We start from the raw sequence: 26593 nt of genomic DNA on the forward strand, positions 1-26593 counted from the left end.
AGTTCAGGAGAGTTCAAAGAGGCTTCGTTCGCATACAAAACCCAGTTATTACAGAAATTCACGTGCAAGTGGACTTTTGACTACTATTAACCACAAACACTGCTAGTTTGCCATGCAAACATTTTAATCGCTTAAATTCTTCTCTTCCGAACACGAAGAGACAGATTGAACTACTCCACGGTGGTCGTCCCCTCTGTAAGTGACAAAGCAACTCTCATTTGTAACTGAAATAATAAATTCCTGTTTTGTTAACTGAGACCAAATACCCACAGGATATTATTAACATTGCCCCTCCAGCAACTGGTCTAGTGAATAAACAAACACAGAACAGCTTTGCTGTAGTACAAAACTTTACAGAAATTTTGACAATTTAAAGACAATACAAAATACATTTTCTGAATTCAAATAATTTATGTAAAAGTACATGAATGAGAAAATATCAGCGAGTAGATTTGGGTAACCATATTACCAGATGCATGTTCTTTGTCCCTAGGGATAACATACAGTCAAAAATACATTTACGTTTTAAGCTACACTAAAAACCAGCATTTTAAAATAAACACCATTTCAGGTCTACCAGCTCTTAAGAAAAATTCCTGTTAACATGGGACAAACTTGATGGAATAAAAAATGGAGTAATACTGAAGCCGCTCAATAAGCCTGGTAGCGTTTTTTTTTTCCTTTTATTGAGGAGGGAGAAGACAACCACAGAAAACAAAGAGGACAATTTTAATAGTGCTCTGTCTTTTCAATTACATATTTTCAAGATTGTGATCAGAGCATCAGGGACTACTTTCAACCACATACACCAGAAAAAAAAACCACACCCTTCTTGTCAAGGGACACTGTATGGATCAGGCACAAATCTTCCACTCCACATGAAGCAATCCACAAAAAAGCAGATCCCACAGGCAAAGCAAACTACCCTTACTGTATTCTGGGTGGCACCTTGGCCCCATCAAGCACTTTCTCCCAGCCTCCAGCAGAGCCACTGGTCTTCTCAAACAAAGAGTTATTTCTTCACATTTATCAAATACCCAAACCGTCACCTTCTTGATTAAAACATCAGATAACTGCCTGAAAAACCCAAGATTTCTTACCATGTGTCGCTTGCCCTCCACATTTTTGTGGTCAGCTAAAGAGATATTAAGAAGACCTGATGAATTTCTCTGAAGATACCCTAGTTCATTAATTTTTGTTAAAAGCACTGGTTACAGTACAGTAGTTTGACATACAGCAACAAAATATAATCAATTTACATGCACAAGCTATTTAACAATAGTACATGGTCTTTCCTATTGTCATTACAAAAAGATTGCTATTACAACAGCTGACACAGCCTTCTGATTATTCCTATGAGTTCCAAAAAGTCATGAGAAAAGTGCTCCAGTTTGCATCATTGCAAAGAACAGAGGTTTGGCCACTGCTGAAAGATTCCAATGAATTATTGCAATGGGGAACAGTGCTGGAATTATTGAAAAAAATACAAAAAAACTATGCAAAATTGTTTTAATGTGTACTTCAATGAAAAAAGTAGGAAATACATAGTTTTGTCTAGAAACGTACCAGAAACAGAAGCGCAGAGGAAGAAAAGTCAGAGTTTAAGGCAAGACCAAAACAAAACAAAAACAAACCACCAACAAAAAACCCCACTGATTACTGACATACAGTAAACCAGCAACAATCTACTGGAGAAATGTATTATTTTTCTAGCAGGAGCTTTCTTGCCTTTTTTTAAGAAAAGCTTCCCACCTTGAAAATGGAAGCAAAACCATGTTCTGTTCATGCCTAGCTAAGATTTCTTTCAATTTTACAGTTCGGTTAGGATTCTCATGGTTTAATATATAAAGGACAGTATATGCTACTAGATCTACTCACTCCAAATTTTCAGTCTGCTTTTCACAAACGGATATAAAACACTGTCACTTTCATTAAAGGTTGGTATCAAAGTTTCAGTACTGCTGTTTAAGGGGCTTCTAAAAAAATGGAAACTGATTTACAGCCAAGAGGTAAGCAATGAGTTCCATAAAACATATGTATGTTACAGTAAGACTTTCCATAGCAAATAAAAATCATGGGATTTAATTTTTCTTTTAAACCATTTATTTCTAGGTTTCAGAAGTGCTAACAATTCCAGTGACAAAGCTTTCAAAGTACCCTGGCTGTGCTTCTTTTTAGTGTCTTTTCCAAATGGTATTCAAACAGATAAGAAAACCCCTCCTTTGCAATCAACAGTTATCAGTTTAGCATTCATTATGTTCCTGTCAAGTTGGATCCCGAAATATGAGTATTTGATAGTTGTAATCATAATTTATTTATTCATGACCATATAAAAAAGCACAGTTACATGTGACTGCACTGTCAGATCTATAATACACCAGATAAGACTGCAAAAATAAAAGGCAGAAAAGGAAGAAGGCCTCAAGTCTCTTTTTCTTTTTTAAAGAACTGTCTCACAGCAAAAAAAAAAGCAAAGGTTTAATCTTAAATACAAAGTTATAATCTGCAAATCAGGTCCTCTAATCCAGACTAACAGTACATATTATTATTATTATTGTTTCAGTTGAGCCACCCATCACAAACTTGCAGTGCCAGTACTCATTCATACCTTGAAGGGCTCCCCAGCCTCATCTACCCCATTAGGTATTCACACTTTATTTTAAACAGAATAAAAAAAAAAGTTGTGGTTTTGAAATAGGAAGTGTGAATTCTTTAATACTACACTGAAAGCTCAGGAAGATAAGTTTAAGGAGATCTCAACTGAATTCTCAAAATATTGCTTACAAAGGAGAAAAAAAGACATGAATATGGAGGTACAGAAGGGTGTTAATCCACCTCTAAAACGCACTTGGTAAGGATACTATGTGAGAAACACTTACCTTGTCAAGGCATTAAAATGATCATCTCAGGAGACAATTCAGAGAAATGGAATTGTAAAGAAACGCAAACTGGACTGACATAGATCACTGAAATGTCTGATCTAGAGGCAGTGCAAAACGATAGCTGGTGAGGGGGCAACCAATTGTCTTGCAAAGCGAGGGATTTCAAATCACTCATCACTGATCTTAATAATCTGCATTGAAGGACCTGATGAACAGCAATGAAATTTTTGTCATGCAATTACAACTGTTAAGCAACCAGTATGCAACTCAAGAGTGATAATGTCATCCATGGTGGATTATTAGAGTAATAATCCATTCAAGAGTAAGGTCAAAAAGGGGAAGTGGTAAACACCATTTGCTGTAAGTGAAAACACTTCAAAAATTTACATTAAATAAAAAGCTAAATGGTATCTTATAAAAAGAAGTACTGAACACGACAAAGCCACAATAAATTAGTGTTTCCATAAAATGACATGCTGAAGGTTTTGTTCCCAAGTCTATACATTTTTACTGTCTGTTAATTCCTAAATATTGACAGCATAATTGAATAATTGAGGTACATTAGTTTACATTTGTATATGTCTTGTAAAAAGGTTAATTTTTTTCTTCCAGTTTTTCTTCCTCATCGCCAAAGAACAACAAAGGAAACATTCCTAAAATGCAGCCAATGGTCACTCCAATAGCTTTACCCTAGAGAAAGGGGGAAAAAAATTAAGTTTCTCACTGATCAGTTGTTACTTGTGTGTAGCACCAACACAACCAGGAAAACAGACAATTTGTTCCAGCTTTTGGTTGGGAGCCATATTTTCCTTAGCATGCAGACTAGAAACAGTCTATGAGAGAGACAGGTATGTGTAAGCAACAAGGTTAGAAATCCTGTGCTGTGATGAGACAATTCTGAATAAAAGAGAGGAATGACTCATGAAGAGATGCACACATGGTAAACAAGGAAGGAGACCAAGATTCAGAGGACTAGTATGATGGCCAGGAAGACAGGGAAGGACAAACAGTTAAGGTGTAACTGTAAAAAAGCATCTGCTTGAATCTGGTAATATGAATTATCATTAAGGTCAGGAGTGAGGAATTCCCTGCTAACATTAACAGTTTGCAAAGGCACGAGGTGAAGACAAAAAATAAACAGATTTGAAAAGATTTCCCAAATTGACCTAGATGTAAAAGTCAACAGGAAAGGAAAGAAATAAGACAGGCAACATCCAAAGGCGTATCACCAGCAGTAAATGAATAGCATCGAGAAACCTCTCACAGCAGGTAAATAATCAAAAGAAAGGAAAAAATGCTAGCATATAGAATAAGACACTCAGAAGTCTTTTCACAGAAAAGTGCTGTGAATTAACTGCCATGGCATGACAGACTTGTCCCACAGACTCATCAGCTTCCCCTGAGAAACCTCGTACATTGGACAGACTAGAGGGCAGCCCACTGACAATGTTTCATTTCTTCCCTTGCTTGATGCTTTGATCTATCACTGCTAAAAGCAGATTTTTTCCCTAACTTTTGAGAAAGTGTTATTTCTCATCCCTTCAATCTGCCAAGATGAAAGAATTATCTGTTTCTTCACTCAGTTTCTTACAATCCATTTCTTCAATCAAAATGAACTAATGCTGTCATCACTGAGGTGGGACTACTTCAAATGTTTGGATGTTCATGAAGTAAACACCCTGAAAATGCACCTGAAAAGTGAGTGTCCCGTAACTGTAGAAGCAGTGTAAGCCCAGGCAGTGAATAGTATTCAAAAGCTAAGGTTTACTCTGATAAAAGTTAATTTCATAACTAAATTAATTACGGACTATTAGAAACTAATACATACAGTAGAGGTACACAACTAAAAAGTGATTGACAAGGAATGTATAAGGAGTAAAACTAAGGGTAATGTTATGGGCCATAACTTTCAAATAAACTATCTTAGCACAGTAGCCAGAGTCCAAACAAGGTATCTGCACAGCATACATGAAGTCACTGCAGAGATTATCCATGCTACCAGTTACTCCTGGCTTGTCGCATACAAAAGAACACCCAAAGCTGAAACAATCCAGTCTCCTGATGCTCCCTGACAAGGGCTTAGAACCAAACTTTCTAGGAAGTGTTCGGAACATTGGTGGTTATTAAATATTTAAAAGAAAGTGGCAAAATGCCTATGAGGAGCGGCTGAGGGAACTAGGGATGTTCAGTCTGGAGAAGAAGAGGCTCGGGGAGACCTCATTGCTCTCTGCAACTGCCTGAAAGGAAGCTGTGGGGAGCTGGGGGTCGGCCTCTTCTCACAGGTAACTAGCAACAGGACTAGAGGGAATGGCCTCAAGTTGTGCCAGGGGAGGTTCAGGTTGGAAATGAGGAGACATTTCTTCTCAGAAAGAGCAGTCAGGCACTGGGACGGATTGCCCAGGGAGGTGGTGGAGTCACCGTCCCTGGGGGTGTTCAAGGAAAGGCTGGACGTGGTGCTTAGGGACATGGTTCAGCGGGTGACATTGGTGGTAGGGGGATGGTTGGACCAGATGATCTTGGAGGGCTCTTCCAACTTTAATGATTCTGTGATCTATCACCTATTAGTCCAAATAGAAAGGCTCCCCCCAAACACTGCCTGCAGGATACTTACCAAGTGTGCACTAAGACGCGTTTGCCACATATCGGCTTGTTTTGGTGTCAGATCAGGGATTGACAGACCCAGTCGTGATGCTAAAGCTTCTACATAACCTGCAAGACTGAAAGAAAACAAAAACAAATTGTCTTGGATCTGAAAGGTGTCTTCTAGTGAGGATTTTGAACTATTTCAAGCACTGAACTTGCAAGGAATAGCTTTTCCTTCAGCATACTGATAAAGCCATCGAAAGGTAAACATGGAAAAGCATTCAGAATTCTAACAGTCATAGAAGTCACTTTTGCAATGTAAATCAACTAATTTTCTCTGATTTAACATGCAATCCTTCCAGAAGAACTTTGTGGCAAGACATGACTGACCTTAATGTTACTGTATTTTACAACAGCTTATAAGTAAAATTTATCAGAGAAAGCGTTTCACAATATTCAGTAATCAGCTTTGTTACTTGCAGGGAAAAAAAAAGGAATAATAGAGGAAAAAGACACTGGACAGGTTTTATTTTTAGAAACTACTCAGAAATTGCCTTTAAAAAGAAGTCAGATTTATCTGTCTATATCTGACATAATAGCTCAAACATCAATACTGACTTAATTGCAAGAGATAGGTACACCTAGATGTGTAGCTATTTCCTTCTTTCCACAGATATAACTTTACATCTGAGAAGGAAATGTGTTCAGATCTAGGCATACCAGTACCTGATGAGGCATAGTCTATAACACAACAACATACAATTTCCCCCCCAAAAAACATTTTTCCAAATTGCTCGCAGCAGTAGCCATAGAGGGTCAGAGGGAAGGCCCCATAGTTCATCACTTGATCTGACAATGACTGAGACAAAGTGCTTACAGGAACTGCAGAAGCACCCAGGACTGCACGATACAAGAATAAGATGAACCCTCCTGCAATATGCCTTCCAAGCTTCCAGAGCCTGGGGAAAGCTGTATTCACCATTACGTGCTTATCTTGAAAAGGTGTTGGAATAGAAATAGCTAAATTCAGTTTCTTTTATGTGAATGTTCTCACTTTTGTTCAAAGACATTTAACATATCTTGAGCTTCAGCTCAGTGACTTTAGAGCCAAGCCTTCAGGTTATGTTCTACGCAGTGTCTCATTAATGTACATGGCTCACATAATTTCAATACACTCATTTTGTGACAAAAAATTCGAATACTTCCTTATAAGCAAGCAGTACCTACAAAACACATTGAATCTTGTTAAATACCAATTCCAATTTTACCGCTTAAATATGTAATATTTTAAACAGCAAAATAGTTATTCTCTGTTTCAAAACTATGGCGCTGCAGTTTTAAGCTCAACAATAACAACCAATTATCTCCACTTCTCCTCAAGGACAGAATACACTACTAGTCATACGGTTTACTGAAGGATAATTCAAGAGCTGAGAAAAAAAAAATAAGTTGAGCATTTGTGTTTTAGTTCACTAGCACCAACAGTGGTTTCAAAGGAGCAAAAAATAAATTCTTAAAACAAATTTGGACATACCCCAGTCCAGCTAAATCTGAAACAAGGTTTCCCAGAGCAGCAGCTGGAAATGGAAACAGGGAAGAGAAGGGGAAAGTGTTATTTTAATAACACATACAAAAAAAAGCACCTCCACCACCCCCTGCTGTGGACCCCGCCCTTATCAGTATATGTCACATAGAAGACTAGAATCATTGTTTTTTTTTATTTAGAGCTCATCTTCTGGCCTTATTACAACTTCGAATAACAGCAGCTGGACAGACAATAGCAGGAATTACAACATGTTTTCTCCATGTGTATGAGGACAGCTTCACAAATGCAAGATGACGACCTGGAAATCAGTGTAACAACTTTTCAGATCAGAGTAAACAATGACCACACACAGCTGAGTTTCATCCAGCTAACACTGGACGCCAAAAAGGCCTTGCAGTGCCCAAAGAGGCACAGAAGCACTGGAAATAGGAGATGCTACTTGTATATGCAGCTTTGTTAAACGTTTCAAAAGCAGGCATGCTTTCTACACACTTGTGTCAGTTTAGGAATAAATACTACATGGGATTTAATATGTATTACTTAAAAGTTACAGGCTTAAAATACATGATTTCACTGCAGGTCTTACTGACATTAACTTGCTTGTGCCTGTCTTGCATTGCAACGGAGGGCTGCAAGTTTCCAAAAGATTCACTTGTTCTGCTCTACAAATTTTCCTCTACAAGCAAAGCTACACCTGCAGTTGGTGTGCTCGTGAGCAGTTTTTTTCTCTCACATTGCAGAGGCACTGAGGCAGTCAAGCAGAGATTACGAGTGCTGGCTCAGTGCTGGAGCAGGGCTCTTTATGCGCCTTTGCACGGCGTCGCATGGAGGCAGGGAAACCACCAAGAACACCGGACAACACCGTAAAGGAAAATCAAACACCGATCTGCACATAGAGCTGCAAGCAAACAGCAGCTTTTAAATACATATATAAATATCAGGTCCTGGGGAATTAAAAGCATTTTCATTACAGAAATGCAAATACCCGTTTTTAAGTTACCCAGGATTTGAACTTTTAGATTAAAACAAAACGAACAAAAAACACAGAAGCATTTCAAAACTTATTTGAACTGAAATCCCATTTCTGCAAATGGAACACATCCTTGCTTACTTATTATGAAAGGCTGCCGCAAGACCGAAGGAGAGCCATTTCAAGCTCCGTGGCCTATTTTCAGCCTAAAATACAGGAATGTGTCACATGAGTCTATGCATACTACATTTCCTTATTACTTGCCTGCCATGGTTGAAATTCCTAGGATAACTCCAATTGACAATTCTATTTGGGTTCCCTGAAAAATAAGAGTTTCCTCATTATTTGATGGCTATGGATTTAAAACAGATGATACTAATTCAGCTGGCAAGGTATTGTTCACTACTTGTTTATGTTAAAACTCAAAGGATAAACTGACATTACTTCTATTAGATCTGCACAGCTCTTACATTCCCAGCATATGCATCTCCTCCTAGGACAAGGATCTACTTCAGATATTACTTTAATATTTTATATTATCTCATAATGGCCACCTAATGGACAGAACAGTAATCCCTCTGCATACCATTTTCCCAAGCATAATTCTTAATGTAATGCACAGCTCTGAAAGCAAACTTCCAGAAACAGTGAGCAAACAGATAAAATGTAGTATCATAGCTCCTTATATCTTCACTTGAAGAAACACAAAATCACACTGAATTGCAGATGGAACAGCAATGCATGAAGGGAAGATGAGAGAAAAGCAGCATAAATCAGAACAAGAGATCATCCAGTTGGATACAGAATCACAGAACTTTTTGAGTTGGAAGACACCTTAAGTATCATTTAATTCCAACCTCCTGCCATGGGCAGGGACAGACCAGGCTGCCCAAAGCCCCATGCAGCCTTGAACACCTCCAGGGATGGGGCATCCGCAGCTTCTCTGGGCAACCTGTTCCAGTGCCTCACCACCCTCATGGTCAAGAATTTCTCCCCAATAGCTAACCTAAACCTACCCTCTTTAAGTTGAAAACCATTTCCCCTTCTCCTATTCCTATGCTCCCTGACAGAGTCCCTCCCCAGCTTTCCTGTAGGCCCCCTTTAGGTACTGGAAGGCCGCTGTGAGGTCTCCCTGGAACCTTCTCTTCTCCAGGCTGAAGAACTCCAGCTCTCCCAGTCTGTCTTTGTAGGAGAGGTGCTCCAGTCCTTTGATCATTCTTGTAGCCTCCTCTGGACTCACTCCAACAGGTCCTTCTTGTGCTGGGGGACCCAGTGCTGCAGGTGGGGTCTCAATTGTATAAAGTAGAGCTGATGAATCCACCTTCCTTGACCTGCTGATCACACTTCTTTTGATGCAGCCTGGATACAGTTGGCTTTCTGGGTTGCCAGCTTACGTTCAGTTTTTCACCCATCAACACCACCAAGTCCTTCTCCACACGGCTGCTCTCTTGTCATCTGCATTTGTGCTTGGGATTGCCCCAGCCCAGATGCAGGACTTTGCACTTGGCCTCATTGAGCTTCACAAGGTTCGTACAGATCTACCTCTTGAGCCCATCCATGTCTCTGGATGGCATCCCTTCCCTCCAACATGTCGATCATACCACTCAGCTTGGTGTCGTCGGCAAACTTGCTGAGGGTGCCCTTGATCCCACTGTCCATGTCACTGACAAAGATGTTAAATAGTGCTGGTCCCAATACCAACCCCTGAGGAACACCACTCATCAGCAGTCTCCACCTGGGCATCAAGCCGTTGACCGCAACTGAGTGTGACCACCCAGCCAACTCTTTATCCACCAAGTGGTCCATTTGGTCTCCCCAATTTAGAGACAGAATGATGCGCAGGACAGGAAAACGTTTCTCCCTACGAGGACAGTCAGGCATTGGAAAAGGCTGCCCAGAGAGGTTGTGCAGTCTCTGCCATTGGAGGTCTTCAAGATGCCACCAGATACAACCATGAACTGGTCTGACCTTTCTGCTGACCGTGCTTTGAGCAGGATGTTAGACTAAAAACCTTGAGAAAGTCCCCAACAGGAGCAAAACTATTGACCTAGTGGCTCCTGAGGTCCCTTCCCACCTGAATTATCCCATGATTAGGACTACATTGTCAACGACAATACTACCCAAGAAACAGTATCTTTGGTCTCGATTCATCTTCCTGTTCCACCAGCCCATTTCATCTTCCAAATGAACAGGAAAATATTTAAAGTTTGTTACTGAGCAATGCCATGCCACATGAGTACAAAGCAGCATCAGCACTAACAGCGCTTGCATCGCTGAGAATAAAGGGACACGTTAGTAAAGAATTCTCAAGACCTATTCAGTGTTGCATTATAATTAGTTAATACAGAACCGCATCAACTGCTCATAACATGGAAACTAATGAAAACGTTACCAGAGAAATTAGTGAGTTGATACAGAGGGAGAGGAGTCTTCCTGAAGCTCATTTAGTCATTTAGTACATAAATAATATGAATTGTATCAGCTTGATCAAGGAATCAAATAATGAACTTACCGCAGCAATCATAATTGCGTTATCCAAAAATCCAAACCCTACAAAAGGCAATGCATTGTGGAAGAACACTAAAAGAAATAAGTAACAAAAAGATAATATTTATAAGAGTTTACTAGTTCACACAAACAACCGAAATGTGAATTTACTTCTACCTTTAAGAGAAGCAAAGTTAACATACAGAAAACCCCCTTCCTATTACTACTTTTAGTGCCCTGTTTTTAGTTCCGGCAGGTTTGCTAAGCCCTTTGCTACGTAAGTCTTATTAATGGCTTGTGAAGAACCAGGTGAACGGGCTTACTCTTTTCAAATACTTGTACACATTTGGATGAAAGCCACATACATCTACTAGTGCATAAGAGAAATATTTAACACTGCACGAACTTTGATATTATTTACAATCCTTCCAGTTGACATTGCAGTATCGCTGAAGGCTGCCAAACTGTCTCACTTGCATTATTGCAAACTCTCCTTGCATTATTCTCTCACTTGAATTAAAGCCCTCACTTTCTCTACAATTCCCTCTCTATCCCAGTGCAAGAGGTCCATCTTCTTCAATCATTCCTAAAAAATCCTATTTTAGGAGTATTGCCTAGCGCTAGCCAATTCTAATCAAAACTCCTTCAGCCAAGTTTACAATGGTAGCTTTCACTAGTGTGTCGTGCAGTGCTCATTATCTCACTATTCAGCCCAAACTTCTGTATCAGCATTTTGTTTGGGCACCATGCTGAAGACAAGTTAGGCTTGAAGCTGCTCCTCAAAATTTTAAGAAATCAGGTTCCATCTTTTGTTTGATGCATTTTTTTCTTCTTCCTTCCCGAAACTCCAAGTAAATCCTACTTTAAACTATTTGCTACTGCAGGATCTTGGAACACCCTGGTCTAAATAATTTTTAACAAGCACAGTGCTACTGCTCCTTTTTGTCCCATTCCGTTTTCTCTCTCAGGTCTTATTTTATAAGCTTCCTGTGGAGTTGGGATTGAATTTGCACAGCGTGGCCTCCAGCTGAGTCTCAAGGTGCTAGCATCCTAAAACTAAATACAGCACCAAGGACTGACTACTAAACTAAAAATACAGCTTAGAAAATAAGTTCTTTTCACTTTTATTTTTTTGCTAACATTGAAAATAGCTAATTATTTTTCCCCCATTTCAGATAGGATCAATAATCACATTTTACGAACTTTCAGAGGTGCAAACATGTGAACAGAGAAGCAAGAAGAGTGCATGAACTTCACAGTCAGGTGAAAAGAAACCAGCAGGACTCTTTTTTGGGTTTACCTCTAAAAACACCATGAATCCATTATCACAAAAACCAAATGTGACAAGGTGTTTCATGCTTAGGTATTATAACAAGTTTGGACTTATGTACTGACTTTAAGAACATACATACCTTCTTAAATGAAGAGATGAAAGACTAAAAGCACACAATGTGTGAACTTGTGATTCTGTGAATTTTTTTTTTTTTTTAAATAGCAGGACAAAAACCCCAAAAAGCTAAATAGCAAAAAAAAAAAAAAAAAAGGCAAAAAGGTACGCATATTTTGAAAGTTTTTGGTACCTAAACTGTAGAGCTACATATGGGACTCTTATTCTTACTGACATTGATAGAATTTTAGAAGCCATGTATTAAACAGAAGTCCAGTGATCAATGGAAAAAAAAAAATAATACGAGTATAAATACCTAGAGTAGGAGAATACTCTAATAAATGCACTTGCTCACTGACAGAGCTTGAAACCATAAAAATGCCCTGCCTTGTAAGATAAGGTGGAATGTGAAAAATCATGGTTCTATAAAGACCACCAAATCTATTTCCAATTTCTTTACAATTTTACCCCACTTTAGAGTCTATTTAAAATACATGTGACTTGAAGAAAATCATTAGTTTTAAGCTAAAAGAGGAAAAAAAAATCTGCAAAGTACTACGTCACCAACGCAGCTTGGCTGAGATGAACAATGCTTGCTGCTGGCTTTGAACAGTGCTCCCTTGTTTGGGCTTTCTGTCCTACTTTCACTAAATGGCACACATTCTCTCACCAGCTGAGGTGTTACGAAATAAAGAAGGCACGGTGACTTTAGGTGCTTGCTTTGGTTTTCCACTACTCCACAGTACAGGGATGAGGACAGACCAATGCTTGTAGGAGAAAGATGAAGCAACTCGAACACAAAGACTTCACAGTACCGAACTACATTCAGCAAACGTTCTTATTTTACCATGTTTCAGTTGTCCTGGAGATGGCGGCGCAACCTCCAACTTCTCTAGAGAAGTCAAAATGAAATGAGAAAGTTAGCTAGTTCATCACAAATTCAGTTTATTACATTAAAAAGCATTTACCAAGTTACTAGCAGGCAAAAAGTAGGTATTTCATAGATTTAAAATTTAAAGTAAAAATGCTTCACATATCTGTATTTTTCTTTTTAAAAAGATCCTATGATATTAAAAGCCACAAAATCTCTTCAATTGATTTTACTAGATTAAGCTAGTATTTATAACTGATAATGCAAACCAACAGCACACATTAGAACAGCCCAATAGCCATCTTTATTAACACGATTAAACAAGAAAATTAGAAAAAACACCATAAAATTAGAAAAAAACAGGACATCTAAGAGAACTGTATTTTAGTATTTGTTTTTAGGGGTACTCTAAGCATGCAGCAGACAAGCTTCTTTCTTCCAGCCTGCAAAAAAACACTACCACTTCTGTTCCCACAGCAGGCATATTTTAACATCTGGTATGAGAATAAAAGAAAAAATACTATGACATCAGAGACCGGTAAAATGGTGAAATACAAGAGGAGCCTACATCATTACCCCAAGCATACTTGGGCCAGCCACAGTAGCTAGCATTGCAAACCCAGGCTGTAAAGCATTTGGGCATCATCTTCACCATGCCTGAGCTGTGCAGGTTGCAGCATGTATCCCTGCATCCAAGGGAGCTGCTATACTCAAAGCTACTGTCAAGGAAAAGCTAATATATCCACTTAAATTAACCTCAAAAAATATAAATAAAATGTTAACGCCAAAACACCAATAGCCAACCAAAAGAATTCAAATAATTTAAAGTCTTAAGACTACTAAGACTTTCGAAGTCTGCTGAAGAGCTGTTTCTTCCCACTGCCCAACGAACTCTCCAAGCTCCACAGACACGGCCCACTTGTACTCTCCAGGCAAGTAAAAGGAGCACAGCCTGGGTGCTACAGAAATACATAGGGTTTTTTTTTTTTTTTTTCTCCCCTAAAAAACATGATGGGATTCACAGCCTAGAACCTCAGGGTGAAGCAGAGCTAAGGAACAGCCTATGGGCCCCAGAGGCGAGCCCTGCAAGAACGACATTTACATAGCTGCAGGCATCTCAGGTGCCCCCCCAGCCACAAGAAGCCACGCTAAAATTTTCAGCTTGTATTCAGGAAGGATGGGCTGGGGCTTGGAACCATTTTCCCAGCACAAGCACCTGTACCTGCCTGCATATGGTCTCCCTCCATCCTCACAGGGTAAGAGAAGCATTTACAAGTATGCAGAAAGAGCGAGCTGTCTGCACACACCACTACTGTCATTCCAGCAGCTTTTCTCCAAGACCAGAGAAAAGCAATTCTTACAACTTCTGGGAACATCAGAGCCACCCTGAACCAAAGAGATTTACCGAGGTACTGCTCCCCAGAGCTCTGGACTCCCTAGCAGTGGCCAGGCAACTGAAGCCAAGACCATCGCATTTGTGATGCAGCTTTCCTAGCTTCCTCGTTCCATCCTGCTGGATGCCAGGGAGACAACAAAATCCCCAAATCCTGAATCCAACCACAGGAGGTTGGAGTGCTGCCCTCCACAGCTTCCTGCTCTCATGGGAAGCCATTACATGAAAACCACCCCCACTGAAGTGCTGCCTACACTAAGGCTAGTCGTAGGATGTAGCAGTAAAGATCCGTAACAGCATACAAACTCCCAGAAAGCACTCCTTTTAGCTCTGAGGAAAAGATGACACCTTTTCATAGTCTGCCCTGATTTTAAAACGTGGTTATGATAAGCCAGTTAGTTTAGATAACGCCCAAGTGAAATGTCTGAGGTACTGATACAGAAGACTATTTGGTTTGTCAAACAAAACTACATTTCAGAGCATTAGTCTTGTGGATTTAACTAGAACTGATCAACAGCACACAACAGTCTACATAATTACACTCTAATTAGTGTATTAAGAAAGCTATTAAAAAGCTATAACACTGAGCATAATTGATTTTAGAAATGTTACCAAAAGGAGGAATTGAGGACAAGTGTTTGGCAGGAGAAAAAAAAAAGTCAAAAAAACCAATCTTTAAATCCATAAATACTGGGAATTTCAGCACTCATATTAACTAGAAGTGACATAACTCTCCTCCTTCAGAACATAAATCAAGGAGGGCCTTGGGATGCTTTTAACAGGAGGGAGGCTGGGGGACACTGCTTTGGGGGAAGAGGAGAGATGAGCCAGCACAAGTTAGGGGGAATCGGCAAGGGATTGAATATAAGTGGAAATCACTACTTCATTGACGTAACCTGTTTGGATAGTGTAGGTTTCCTGTTAAATACCCCTTTCAGGAAGCAGGGCACATAAGGGGACCAGCTCCTTTAACAGCACCACTGCAGTCAAGTGTTAAAAGAGAGGGCCCTAAGGACAGCATGGTGGCACCACCTCAGAGGCTGGCCACAGGGAGCTCCTGTGTAGCAGACTGTCTTCTTGCCATCACCCTAAGAGCTTTCTTCTAGTTTAAAAAGTATTAAAATTCATCTGGAAGCGTGCCTGAAGTGTAGCTCCCTTTATTTATGTTGAAATAAAAACAGGAGCCAGGACACAGATGTCTCAGATATCTTCAACCTGAAGAGAGCATCCAGCCCCAGCCGTGCCCACCACAGGGCCAAATCAGACCAGGTTGCTCAGGACCAGGCTCAAGGAAAAAAGTTTTTCCCATGGAGCACCAAACCCAGCCATGGCGCGTGAAGAAGAGTTCACTGATGGCTTCAGTGAATGCCGCCAGCGCAGCCGCCAGAGCAGCAGGCCGGAGCGGCCCGATTCCTCACAGCCCTAGGCCCAAGGCCTAGTTTAAAGCTAGCAGATTGGAGGGAGGAAAGAAAAAAGAAAGAAATTTAATGCCAAAAGAATTAATAACCACTGTGCATGAAAGCACAAATCAAGTTTTTGTTTCGATTTTTTTTTTTTTTAAAACACAAAATCACTTCCAATACCACCACATCAACATGCTTTGAAACTCTGCAAGACATGAAGGCACCAGGTGAACACATCTCACAAAAAAAACAATTAACTGCCTTAAAACAATTAAAAACCCTTTAGGTACCCTACTCCAAAATCCATTTCACAATTTATCTGTCAGAAGTTGTTTTCAAGGCTCAGCAAAAAAAGGAAAAAAGTCTTCAGAGAGCACAGCAAAGGAACATGCCCTTCACTTGTTTTACCAGAGGGGAAAAAAGGAATCATAACTGCAAAACCCGCTTCCAAGAACTGAATTCAGTAAGAATTCAACAGTTCAGAATATACATGACTGAAAAGGGGGGAAAAAAAAAAAAGTATTCCAGTATTGCATTTCAGGACAGCCATTCACCTATGGCCACCATGCTCATCCTATAGCACCATGCTAAGTAAGATGCCAGTATTCATCTTATCACAGAAGGAATAAAATGAAATGGCAGAATAAGGAATACTACTGTTTCCAAACTGACATTCATTACCCTAAATTAAGTTATAAACCAATGTTCAAGTGCAATACAGGTCACTAGCCCTGAATTATGGAGCCTGGTGAACAGAAAAAAAAAGCTGCCTCTTAAATCTGTTCTTAATCCTTTTTGAATTCACAAGTATCACTTTTTGCTAAAAACTTTTTATTTTTAAACAGAATCAAAAATAGGAATACAAAACTGGCGACATAAATAACACCATTATCCACAACGTGGCCCAAATCCAATGGGCTAAATCAACTCTGCCAACTGTAGTCAATTTAAACCAAGACAGTACTTGCAATTTAGTCATAAGATTATTATTCTTTGCTGACAAAAAACCCAACCTGCTTAAGGGGGGGCGTATTTTTCAGATGGTTACTAAAAACAGTTATCACCAGTTTTTGAATGATCAATTCAAGAACTAGAATACAAGGGGACTAGCAAGCCTAAAGGCACGTATTATTACCTTTTCTTCAAATTGCAGCTAACACTGCTATAAAGTTTTACAGCTAAACCTGTTACTGTCACCCAAGAGCAGGAAACAAGTGACAGTGGTAACAGGCACGGTAGCTAGGGCCACTCTATGAAGGAAGCTATGTGCTACAGCTGAGCTTCGTTAAATCTAAAGACAAATATGAGAAGTGATTTATAGCTTAAATAGTGACCAAGTTTCTAAGATTAATAATTTAACAATGAATATCAAGGTGGCATGAGGAAAGAACATGAAAGATATTAATCATCTAGCTCCATAATGACCTCACCGTAGAGGATGGTTAGTGTCTCATCTGCAAATTAGGGAGGGTTTTGCCTCAAATTCAACCTGGAACATCAGTTTCCTCCAAACTGCCTGTCTAGGTCATTTCAGCACATCATGCAAATATGCATCATGAGGACAGCAAGGGCTCACTTCCACAGAACCAAAAATCACTGTAGTTTTTGTGCCTCTTAAAGAGAAATACTCCTTTATAGGTGACATTCGTAAGAGAATCGAGACAAAAATTCTGGACTGGAGCATGAAAATGAGATGTGCATTACTGACTGCTTTGTTCAGCATCCAGAGAGGTGGATCCTTAAAAGTAAATTCTGACCAATGTATGAAGTAAGTCCATGAATGAACTCTTAAGACACATGCCCATCCCCCTCCTCTATTCCTTCTCAGCTTTTCCTCAAGGTTTATGAAAGCTGCAAAACAAAAAAAAACACCTCAGTACTTAAGTCAGAACAAAACTGAAAAACCATTTTCACTGATTTTCAACTGGGTTCCCATAATATTCCAGATGGGAAAAGAACAATCCAAAAGTTGGCAGTAAAGAAAAATATCTCCATCATTTGTTATAACTCACAAATGATTTCCTGTTACTTCACCAGTCAAGACATGAAAGGATGCTGACTGGTGCAGTGCTAAATATACGCTCCACTGTTAGCCAGCTCAGTCACATGCACACGAGAAGAGAAAGCTTAGCAAAGCATGAATAAGAGATGAATAGACAGAGGACAAGGTAGAATATTTTTTCTCTATTACCTGCAAAAAGATAACCATGTCCAAAACGTTCTGCCTAAATACAAATACGGCAGGCACTATGGGCGTTGGAGACTGATTTACACCCTAATGCTGCAGAGTTACACCGAGATCACCGTCCGTTTTCCTCCCTGAAAAACCTCGAAGCAGAGGAAGGAACTCATCTTTATTTGAAACCACCGCTCTATCTAGTGGACCACGCGTTGAGCAAACCTTGCAGACGTGCTGTGGTCAGTAGTTACTCCTCAGAACAGACATATTTAGCAACAGAAATGGACATGATTTCTCATCAGATACAGGATAGTATTGGTTAAGTATCACAGAACTTCATTTCCGTTTTTATCTTCAGTGCTTACTGTATGTTCACAGGCAAATATGGGGAGTATACAACACACTCATCCTATTAGCTCTCCCAGAAGTGTAATACACCACATCACTTTAAAGATGCTAAACAAAACGCAGACCTAAGGTGGAAACCCTGACAACTCTAAGACAAAGCATAAAATGGCAAGGGGTAATTTTCCTCCTAGCTGCTTGTCTAGGTCCAGAAATCCAAATCATTGCCTTCCTCGTCATGACAATTATCCCTGATCTAATCCAAGCCTCTATCAGTGCCTTGTCAACTCAAAGTTCAGCCTTTCATTTCCACTCAAAACATAAATTGCCAAAACATAATTTGCAATGCTTCACAATGTCTCAAACAGCAATTGCAAAATACGTGAAATAAGACGCTTTCCTCAAGATTCAAGGGGGCTAATCAACTAAAATATGACAAGCTAGGAAGGACTTGCAGTTTGTAATAGAGATGCAGGGTAAATATAGAAATACAGGGTTTGAGCTGTCACCTTCACAGAGAAATGGAAAAATGGTAAGAAAAACAGCTGAAATGTTTATACAGAAATGTCAGAAACATTAGAGATACTATCTGAGAGTAAATACGAACAACAACATGGTATTCTGATCTGTGCACCGCAGAAGTACATGTGAAATATTATTTAACAAAGATTTTAAAAAAGAGAAGATACCAGAGCGCTGCCAGGAAATACATTTTTGTAGCAATCCCTGACTGAAGTGAGCCATCCACAAAATCACAATTCCCTGCCATGAAAAAAAAGCAAACAAATTTGTAGAACCATAATGCCCATCATCCCAGATGGAGGTTGGTTTTTCTCTCTTCATCCTGTTTCAAAGCTCAGGGAGTGAAATGAGTTCCCAGAGGCTTATGGAGGGACATTGCTCAATGGTACAGCAAATTCGTCTACCTTTGGATGAACAAATCCTCCCCTGGGATTATTAACACCTTTCCCAGTAGCTGCGGAAAAAGACCAGGTAAATACTTTAGGCTAACATTATAGTGGAATTAATCTAATCCAAATATTTCCTTCTAGCTGCTTTTCATTAAGGGGAGGTGTTGGCTTCTCCGCCAGCTCCGTCTTTTCCTGTGCCTCCCTGGTTTGAGGTTATGCATCTATCCATCGCTTCAGCGGTTCTCAGCTGAGCAGAGCAGCAGCTCCACAACAGCACTGAACTGGAAATCAGATCGCAGGATCTATGTATTATCGTGGTGTGAGAATCGCTTCTAGGATGGCCTCTGTAGCACTTTCACTTAAGAGGATAAGCAAAACAGTTCTGTGGGACACCACAAAAGATTTGTTAACAGGACTTATCAGAGCTCTACGCGCAACCAAAGAGATCTGATCTAGTACAGGCTTTCATCACTTTGTAATAGAGAAGTGCTGGCATCACTGATGTGACGCATGCGAGCGCTCAGGAAATATCTAGGGAGGTATACGCACAGTCGTGAGATCCTTTATTTAATGATGTTCCCCCCAGGTCCTGTTCTTTAAACGAAATCTGAACTGAGAGATGAGTTTAAAGAGATGAGCTGATTTCTTCCCACCCCTCTTTTTCCTTATGCCCTTCCCCCAGCTGCTCAAAGCCACACTTCTTTTCCCAGGAAAGGAAGAAAAAAGGTAGTTTACGAAGAGCAGAGAGCATCGCTGGCTCTCAGACAAAGGCAGGCCATCGAACACTGGCAGCAGCCCATGCAGCACTAGGGTGATGTGGTCGTGCTGGGGGAGAGCGGCCCCAACAGCCTGTAACAGGGGCTCCAGCTCCGTGCTACGCTCGCTCACTTTTTCTAAGGCCCCTGCTGTTGTTACTGTCATTCCCAGGCAGGGAGTGCAGGCTTCCGCCTTCTGCAGCAGCCAGGGGTCTTCAAATGAGAAAAAGCTCCTTGGTTAATATCGAGAGAGAGGCACAGCGATGCCCACTGGTAGGGCAAGTTCAAGGCCGGCAAGATCAGCGCTTCCCATGACGCCCGCAGCACCAGCACCTGCACTCAGTCAGGCAGCACCACCCCAGCCAACACCACGCACAGGCGGTGCGGTACCACAAGGAGGAGAGACTAAGTGTGACAGGGTGAGTGGGATTATTTTTTCCTCCTTTAAGAGAATTGTACCAGGAACGTTACAGAAAACTCAAGACAAACCAGTGGTAAATCATGTACCGCTGGGTATCAGCCTGCTCTGAAATGGGAAGTCTCACCCCCTGCCTGAGGATGACCTTGGATTCAAGGAAGACTGCAGAAATAAGATTTTCCCTGAAATAATTTTAAATGCGCAGAGTTTAATGCTTTTCATCTGTCTCAGAAGGATGGCAGCTACACAGAATGAGCGCAGTCGAGCAGACAGATAAACTGAGTGGTGTTCTCTTAGTTCCAGGCTCACAGCAAGCATCATTTTGCTGCTGATAGTTTCTCACTGCGGCAATAAAAACAAAAGTATAAGCTCCCTAGAAGTACTTAAGAAACCATTGATACCTATCAGCAATAAAGAACACTGTAAGAAGCTGTTGCTAATTTAAGTTCCAGCTGTAAATGACCCTCAGGTAACTTCTTCCGCTCTGTATTAAATGCCCAAGGAGCAGAGAACGCAGTAGCAATTAAGCTGTTCTTAACTCTTTACTTAATGCTAAAGGTACCAGGACAAACCTTACTTTCAGCACTTGGGTGCTTTTCTTCTTCCCTTCCCCAAGTAATTTAGCAAAGCCTTCTTGCTGCATTTGTGAAACCGGTCAGACTAACACCTGACTCCTTCCATAGTTAAAACCAAGCCACAATACCAGCTGTCTCTGACAAACTGCTGGAGAAGCGAATGCTATACGATATAGTGTGAAAACTAAACCTATTTTACATGGAACTTTACCTCAAAGCGTTTTCTTTTGGCTTTTATGTATAAGAGTACAGAGTATCTGCTGGGTTGTTATGCAGCTCCGTTATTCAGTAATTTCTCCTGCATGCGAATGTTAAGTCCTACTAAAAAAAATATTTTACTCTGTTCATGAAAGTGACCTGACATTGTTAAGATTGCTGATTTTATAAATAAAGTCATATAAATAAGGAGGGAGAACAACAAAGGAAGAGTAAAGCCAGTAGTCTCTAAGCAGACAGTGCTGAGTTAATTGTTTCAAGCAATTGACTTTATTCTGGAGGAGGAAAAAGGAAAAAAAAGAAGAAAAAAGGATATTTTTTTTCTCCTGCCCAGTGTTTCTGCAGGCTTTGGCAGGCATGAGCCTTCCTTCCAGAGGATTATCTGGCACAGTTTCAGTGCACCTATGCAGCTTTCAACTGCAGAGCTAACTCAAGCCTCAGCCCAAGTGAAAGCACAGCTGTGCACACACTCCCTCTGAGGCTGCTCTGGGAGTTCTGCCTTACAAAGAACTACCCGTCTGAGCCATTTATTTAATCCCAATGCCATTTAATCTTCCCTTGGATCTAACCGATGACAATTTATAAAAGAGTGGGTTCTGCCATTTAACATATTTCAGCATTGCCCATTTTCCCTTTTTCACTGTTAGTTTTTTTTTTGACCTTTCCTTTACAACAATTTCAACTGTGAGAAAGCAGCAAACTCCTGTAAGCACTGAAGTTGCATCCTCCAGCCACAACAATCAGCTGGAGAACTAGTGAATTCTAAATGCAAAACCACAGCTGAATCCTCAAGGCTTCCTGCACACAGAACAAGCTTGGTTTGTTTTCTAACAAAAGGTAAGGAGGAAATACAGAACCTGATCTATTTAACATTTTTCCCCTTGGCAGTAGAAAGTAGCCTCTGCTACAGCGATAGGGAATTGCCTGCACTGGTGCCACACCAGTAATGCCAATACTTACTGGAGACTTGGATTAAACTGGTGCTCCTACTACTTGTTTTGTGCCATATGATGGGGCCTGACCTCAGTGTGCCTCTGGCATCCTTCCCTCCTCTCATTCTCACCAGCTGTTCCAAAATTCACAGACCTTGCACAGCCTCCGCTCCAGCAGGGAGGAAGGGGACGGATTGAGGCTGAGGATGCCTTTGGCAGCACTGAAGCTAAGCGATGCGCTACATGCAGGCAGCCGGAGATCCCAGGAGGAATAATCCTGAAGAGACAGCCAGAAGGCGAAAAGCAGCGCCCTACCTATTCAGAAGGGGTCAGAGAAATGTTGAGGTCAACAAAGCTCCCAAATATAATTGCAAATATTTGGTAAAACCAAGAAAGAAACCTGGAAGACTGCTCACTAGTGCAAGTCACCATACGTGCTGTTAGCGACACAGGGCTCCCACGGGGACAGGAGAGAAGAAACTCCAGCCTGAGGCAGAAAGTCCTTATGGTGCTTCCCAGGAGAAAAGATTAATGCTGAGGTCAAATGCAGAATCGTACCTTGAAGGGATCTAAATTCACACTGCTGCTGTAGAAGGCAACTGGATATTTTTCCTCCCGTTCCTAAATTCCCTCTTGGGACTGCACACCCAGAGGCTGTGGGGTCGGTGGGGGGGACTGGGGCACTCCCTTTGCAACAACCTGGATTAGGTTGACAGTAGATCTATTATCTACATATAATATAGATACATATATTTAGTATATAGTATAGTAGATCTATAGATCTATATATAATTCATATATATTTGCTTGTGGGTGGTTTTTTTTTGTTAGTTTGTTTTTTAACTGAGCTTCTACAAAAGATCAGAAGTCACAAAAAACTCAGCTGTATGTGTCTCCAGCTGCAAAGACTGTAACAAGCAGCACCTGGAGGTAAGACCAACGTGATCCGTTCCTACCATCCACTCCATGCAAGTACATTAACAAGCCAAAGATTTTTGCTTTCCAGTAAATCAGATCTAATAAACTGCGGCTGTAACATCCGCTTCCCACCTGAACCAGCCGCTGTTGACACTGCTGTTTATGCTGCACCAGGACCACAAACACATCTTTGTTCTGCTCATCCCGTTTAGGGAGAGGTCAGATAATCACAAGAAGCCTGTGACATTTTCAAGAAGAAAAGGTGGACCAGACTGAGTACTTGTAAAACCGCTGGCACTTTTGCAGCTACCTATTCCCTTTGCTTTGTTTCCTTTACTCCATAAAATACTCTAATAATAGGAAAATTGGGGGGTTGGGAGAAAATGTCACTGGCAAAAATCTTTACTAGGCAAGTTGGCTGGCAAAAATCTTTACTTGGCTAGTAATTCTTACTTCCCTTGATCCTGAACAAAACAGTTTGTTTCACATCTGTGACACCATATCTTTACTTGTGCTTTATAAAAAAAACAACCCATTGCCAGGACTTAATGAAATAAAAACATTGCCATCTGAAAATAGAAGCTAACTGTATTTACAAGAGCAGCTGGCTAAAGGAATCAATTTGTTCCATACACCTTTCTCTAGAGTCTTCCATGAAACCCAATAAAGCCAGCAAAACCCAATTTCTCCCCATTCAGATTGCCGTGAAGGATGGGACCATATATTAAGGGAGACTGATGGCTTACACTCTGAATGCGACACGACTGTCGCGTAGCAGTTCAGTTACACCGAACTGGCCAGCGCTAAGGAAGGGATGGATCAGCCAAAAGCTGCAAAGGACCAGAAGTTATCTTCCCAGTACAAGTAATCAGAAAGTGATTGTATTTACAGGTAAAACTGCAGCAGGTTGAAACGCAACAGTTATCTGTCGGCTCACACAAAGCACCTGGATGTGAAGAAACTGGCAGAGCTCTGCAGCAACACAAATCTACACACAGGACGGCAGCAAGAAAGTGACAGACCTCTCTGTCTGTGGCACGGATGAGAACCACTCAGTATTTCCTGCGCCTTCCCCCAGCCTTGCCTCGAGGTGCCTGAAAGCCTTGCTGGTGTCCAGCTGACAGGTCCCAGGCCACCTCCCAAAAGCGAGCTTTGGGACCAAAATCTGGGCCACTGCTGACACCCACGGCTCCGGCTCCTCTCAATTCAAGCTGGCCTCGCTGTAGAAGCCTTTCAGATTTCTTACATTTTTGAAACAAAAAAGATTTTTCAAGACCATGTCCTTCCCCCAGGTCAAGCAGGAGCCTTCAGCTGTGCTTGCTGCCACATGGTACGGCAGGATTTAAGTCTGGAAATGCCTCCTCTCCTACCTGGCATGTACGCAGGAAAGCAGCAGATTACAGCACGTGCACCAAGACCCAAAAAGCTACCAAGTATTCAGTAAGCGGGTTGAGGAAAGTTTTTCTCCATGGGTACGGGCAGTAGGAGGGAAGAAAACAGGCCCCCCTGCTCCTTACGACTGCTTTAAGGCGACGAGAGAGTTGCCACAGGGTATGCCCCATCACCAAACACAGAACACTGTAGCCCTCCAGTGCTCCTATTTGCTCTTTTTACAAGTCAGAGAGAAATGAGTAGGCTGAAAAAGTGACAAGATGGAATTTGCCAAGAGCTAAAGCACGGTCGTTTTTCAGGATTAAATACAAAAATGCAAAGAGTACCCAAAAAGGAATGAACACGAGAGCCCATCACATATAAACGGGAGCTGGCAAATGATCCAGCAAACAAGGTTTTTGAGGTCAACAGTGTAAGTGCAATAATGACTAAATATCACATATATATATATATAAAGTGCAATTAAGACTATATATCAGGGTCTGCTATGGCTGCAAGGGAAGATATATTAGCTACTAACATACAATCCCCTAGTAACTGGACACTCCAGAAAAACACTGATTTCATATCCCATAGTTTTGAATGAAATCTGCACTCTACAGGGTTAAAAAATGCATTCTGTCAGCTTTGCCTTAACCAGCTCACCGTGTTTCAGAGGAAGCAAGAGTTTGTTTCAGGCACGGGTTAGTCACATCCCAAAAATTCCAAAAGGCAGGCTAGATGTTAGAGGAAGTTCTCATACACAGCAGTAACATGGCAACAAGAACATCTGCTTTCTGGTTTCTGAAATAACACTGTGCCAATTCAAGGAGAAAGAAAGAAAATGAATGAGGGGTAACACAAGACAACTCACATGTCTACCTTTCCTCAATCTGAACCATTTCTTTACCAGCAAAAAAAAAAAAAAAACTGCAGAGAGATCCAAGGCAGCTTCCTTAATTACCGTTTGCATGATATACTTAGCTCATTTTTTCCATTTGCTTTGCCTTTTTATAAGAAAGAGCTTTCAGTCACACGGGTAAGCTTTAAATAATTCAAGAAACTTTTAAATTCTTCCTGTAAGAAACTGATGTCATTCTTTAATACCAATTATACACTAAATCAGTGCCCCTGTGTTCGCAGAACACACACGATCCAGTTCATTCATGCCTGTTACATGGAGATCAAAGTGCATCTCATCTACTGCTCTGAAGGGTACGAGCTGCACCGTAAGTAAAAGTTGCATTTTAAGTGATCTCTCCTAAATCAAAAGCACCCCTCACAGCAGGAAAGCACAGAAGGAAAACCTGTCTACCGATAACTACAAAACGTATTATTTTGAGCCACAGCAATGGCTCGGAGCCTGACTTCTGTTTGTTTTTAATTGACCACCTTAAAAAAACGCCTGTGCATGATAGTTATTCTGCTGTATTACATGCCTAAACACATGCAAATATTGGAAAACTAGTTTTAATTAGGGTAATCTTTTACTTTACCTTTCCTAAAGCATTAATTACAAGGAAGGGTAAAGGCAGTTAATTGAATAATTACATTTTTAACGGTAATACTATTTCCGCATTATGTTTGGACCACAGAATTTAATGCGTGGCACTTTGCCACGGAAAGGCATAAGGTGCATAACATCAAGTTCCTCCAACTGAATGAAGTTTCAGCCTGAAATTTCCACTCCATTATGATCTAGAAATTATGGAGACTTGTCTACCTAGAAATTATGGCGCTCAGGAGACTTTCCACAAGACCAGGACCTGAAACATTTCTTCGTTCACATTAAGACCAAGTCCCTAAAGTCCCCATGGGGACCGCGTCATTCTGAGACTGAAGTCATGATATCAATTTATATTATAAAGCCTGAAGTCACAAGTTTATAGTAATGTGAATAAACCCAAAACCGAGCACTTTGATTTCTTGCAGCAACACATGCCAACTGCATCACAACAAGCACGCAGAACGTCTGTCAAACAAGCAGCTCGCTGGCCTTATGCAATGCCACGTCTCAGCAACACACTTTTAGGTTTGGTTTTTTACTGTACCAAGAGTACTGGTCGTCTCTGGCGATACTACCTCCTTCGCGGGCTTCTCAAGTGGTACCAGTGGTTTAGGGTATCTGGATGCTAAAAGTTTGCAAAAGCAAGAGGGTGGTAAGTCATTACTGAAAGCGTTCCAACCGACACTGGAGCACCTGCCAGCAAGGAGAGAACCTACACGCGCAGTAAGGAGACCGGGTTTCTCTAGGCCTTACACTCGTTCCACTTCATCTTGAATGCTTGCTGACTTTCCTCTGCAAAAACATATGGCTAAATTTCTGCATTTAAGCACAGAACCCAGAGTGGGTTCTAGGGTCACTACAATTTCAGAATAGGAAAGCAAACCAAATCACAAGGGCAAAACCAGCACGAATTTCAGCAAGCAATACCTTGCTGAACATGGCTT

The 26593-nt window shown here is 40.9% G+C and overlaps 1 protein-coding gene across 3 annotated transcripts in view; it reads right to left on the bottom strand.

Annotated features, from left to right (window-relative positions):
* Positions 1-1495: 1495 nt before the first annotated feature.
* The window catches only part of TMEM65 (transmembrane protein 65), a 32630-nt gene continuing 7532 nt past the window's right edge, over positions 1496-26593 (bottom strand). For 2 of the 3 annotated variants that reach the window (XM_048049529.2, XM_013185037.3), the window contains 6 exons: positions 12703-12747; positions 10494-10561; positions 8246-8300; positions 7000-7042; positions 5494-5599; positions 1496-3572 (listed from right to left, as the gene is read on the bottom strand). In XM_048049529.2, the coding sequence (XP_047905486.1) occupies positions 3477-3572; positions 5494-5599; positions 7000-7042; positions 8246-8300; positions 10494-10561; positions 12703-12747 (413 nt within the window). In that variant the 3' untranslated portion in view covers positions 1496-3476. Of the gene's footprint in view, positions 3573-5493; positions 5600-6999; positions 7043-8245; positions 8301-10493; positions 10562-12702; positions 12748-26193; positions 26275-26593 lie in introns of all 3 variants that reach the window. The other variant, XM_066990722.1, reaches the window with a different exon arrangement.

The sequence above is a fragment of the Anser cygnoides genome, chromosome 2 (genome assembly GCF_040182565.1).
Source record: "Anser cygnoides isolate HZ-2024a breed goose chromosome 2, Taihu_goose_T2T_genome, whole genome shotgun sequence".
Classification (NCBI taxonomy): domain Eukaryota; kingdom Metazoa; phylum Chordata; class Aves; order Anseriformes; family Anatidae; genus Anser; species Anser cygnoides.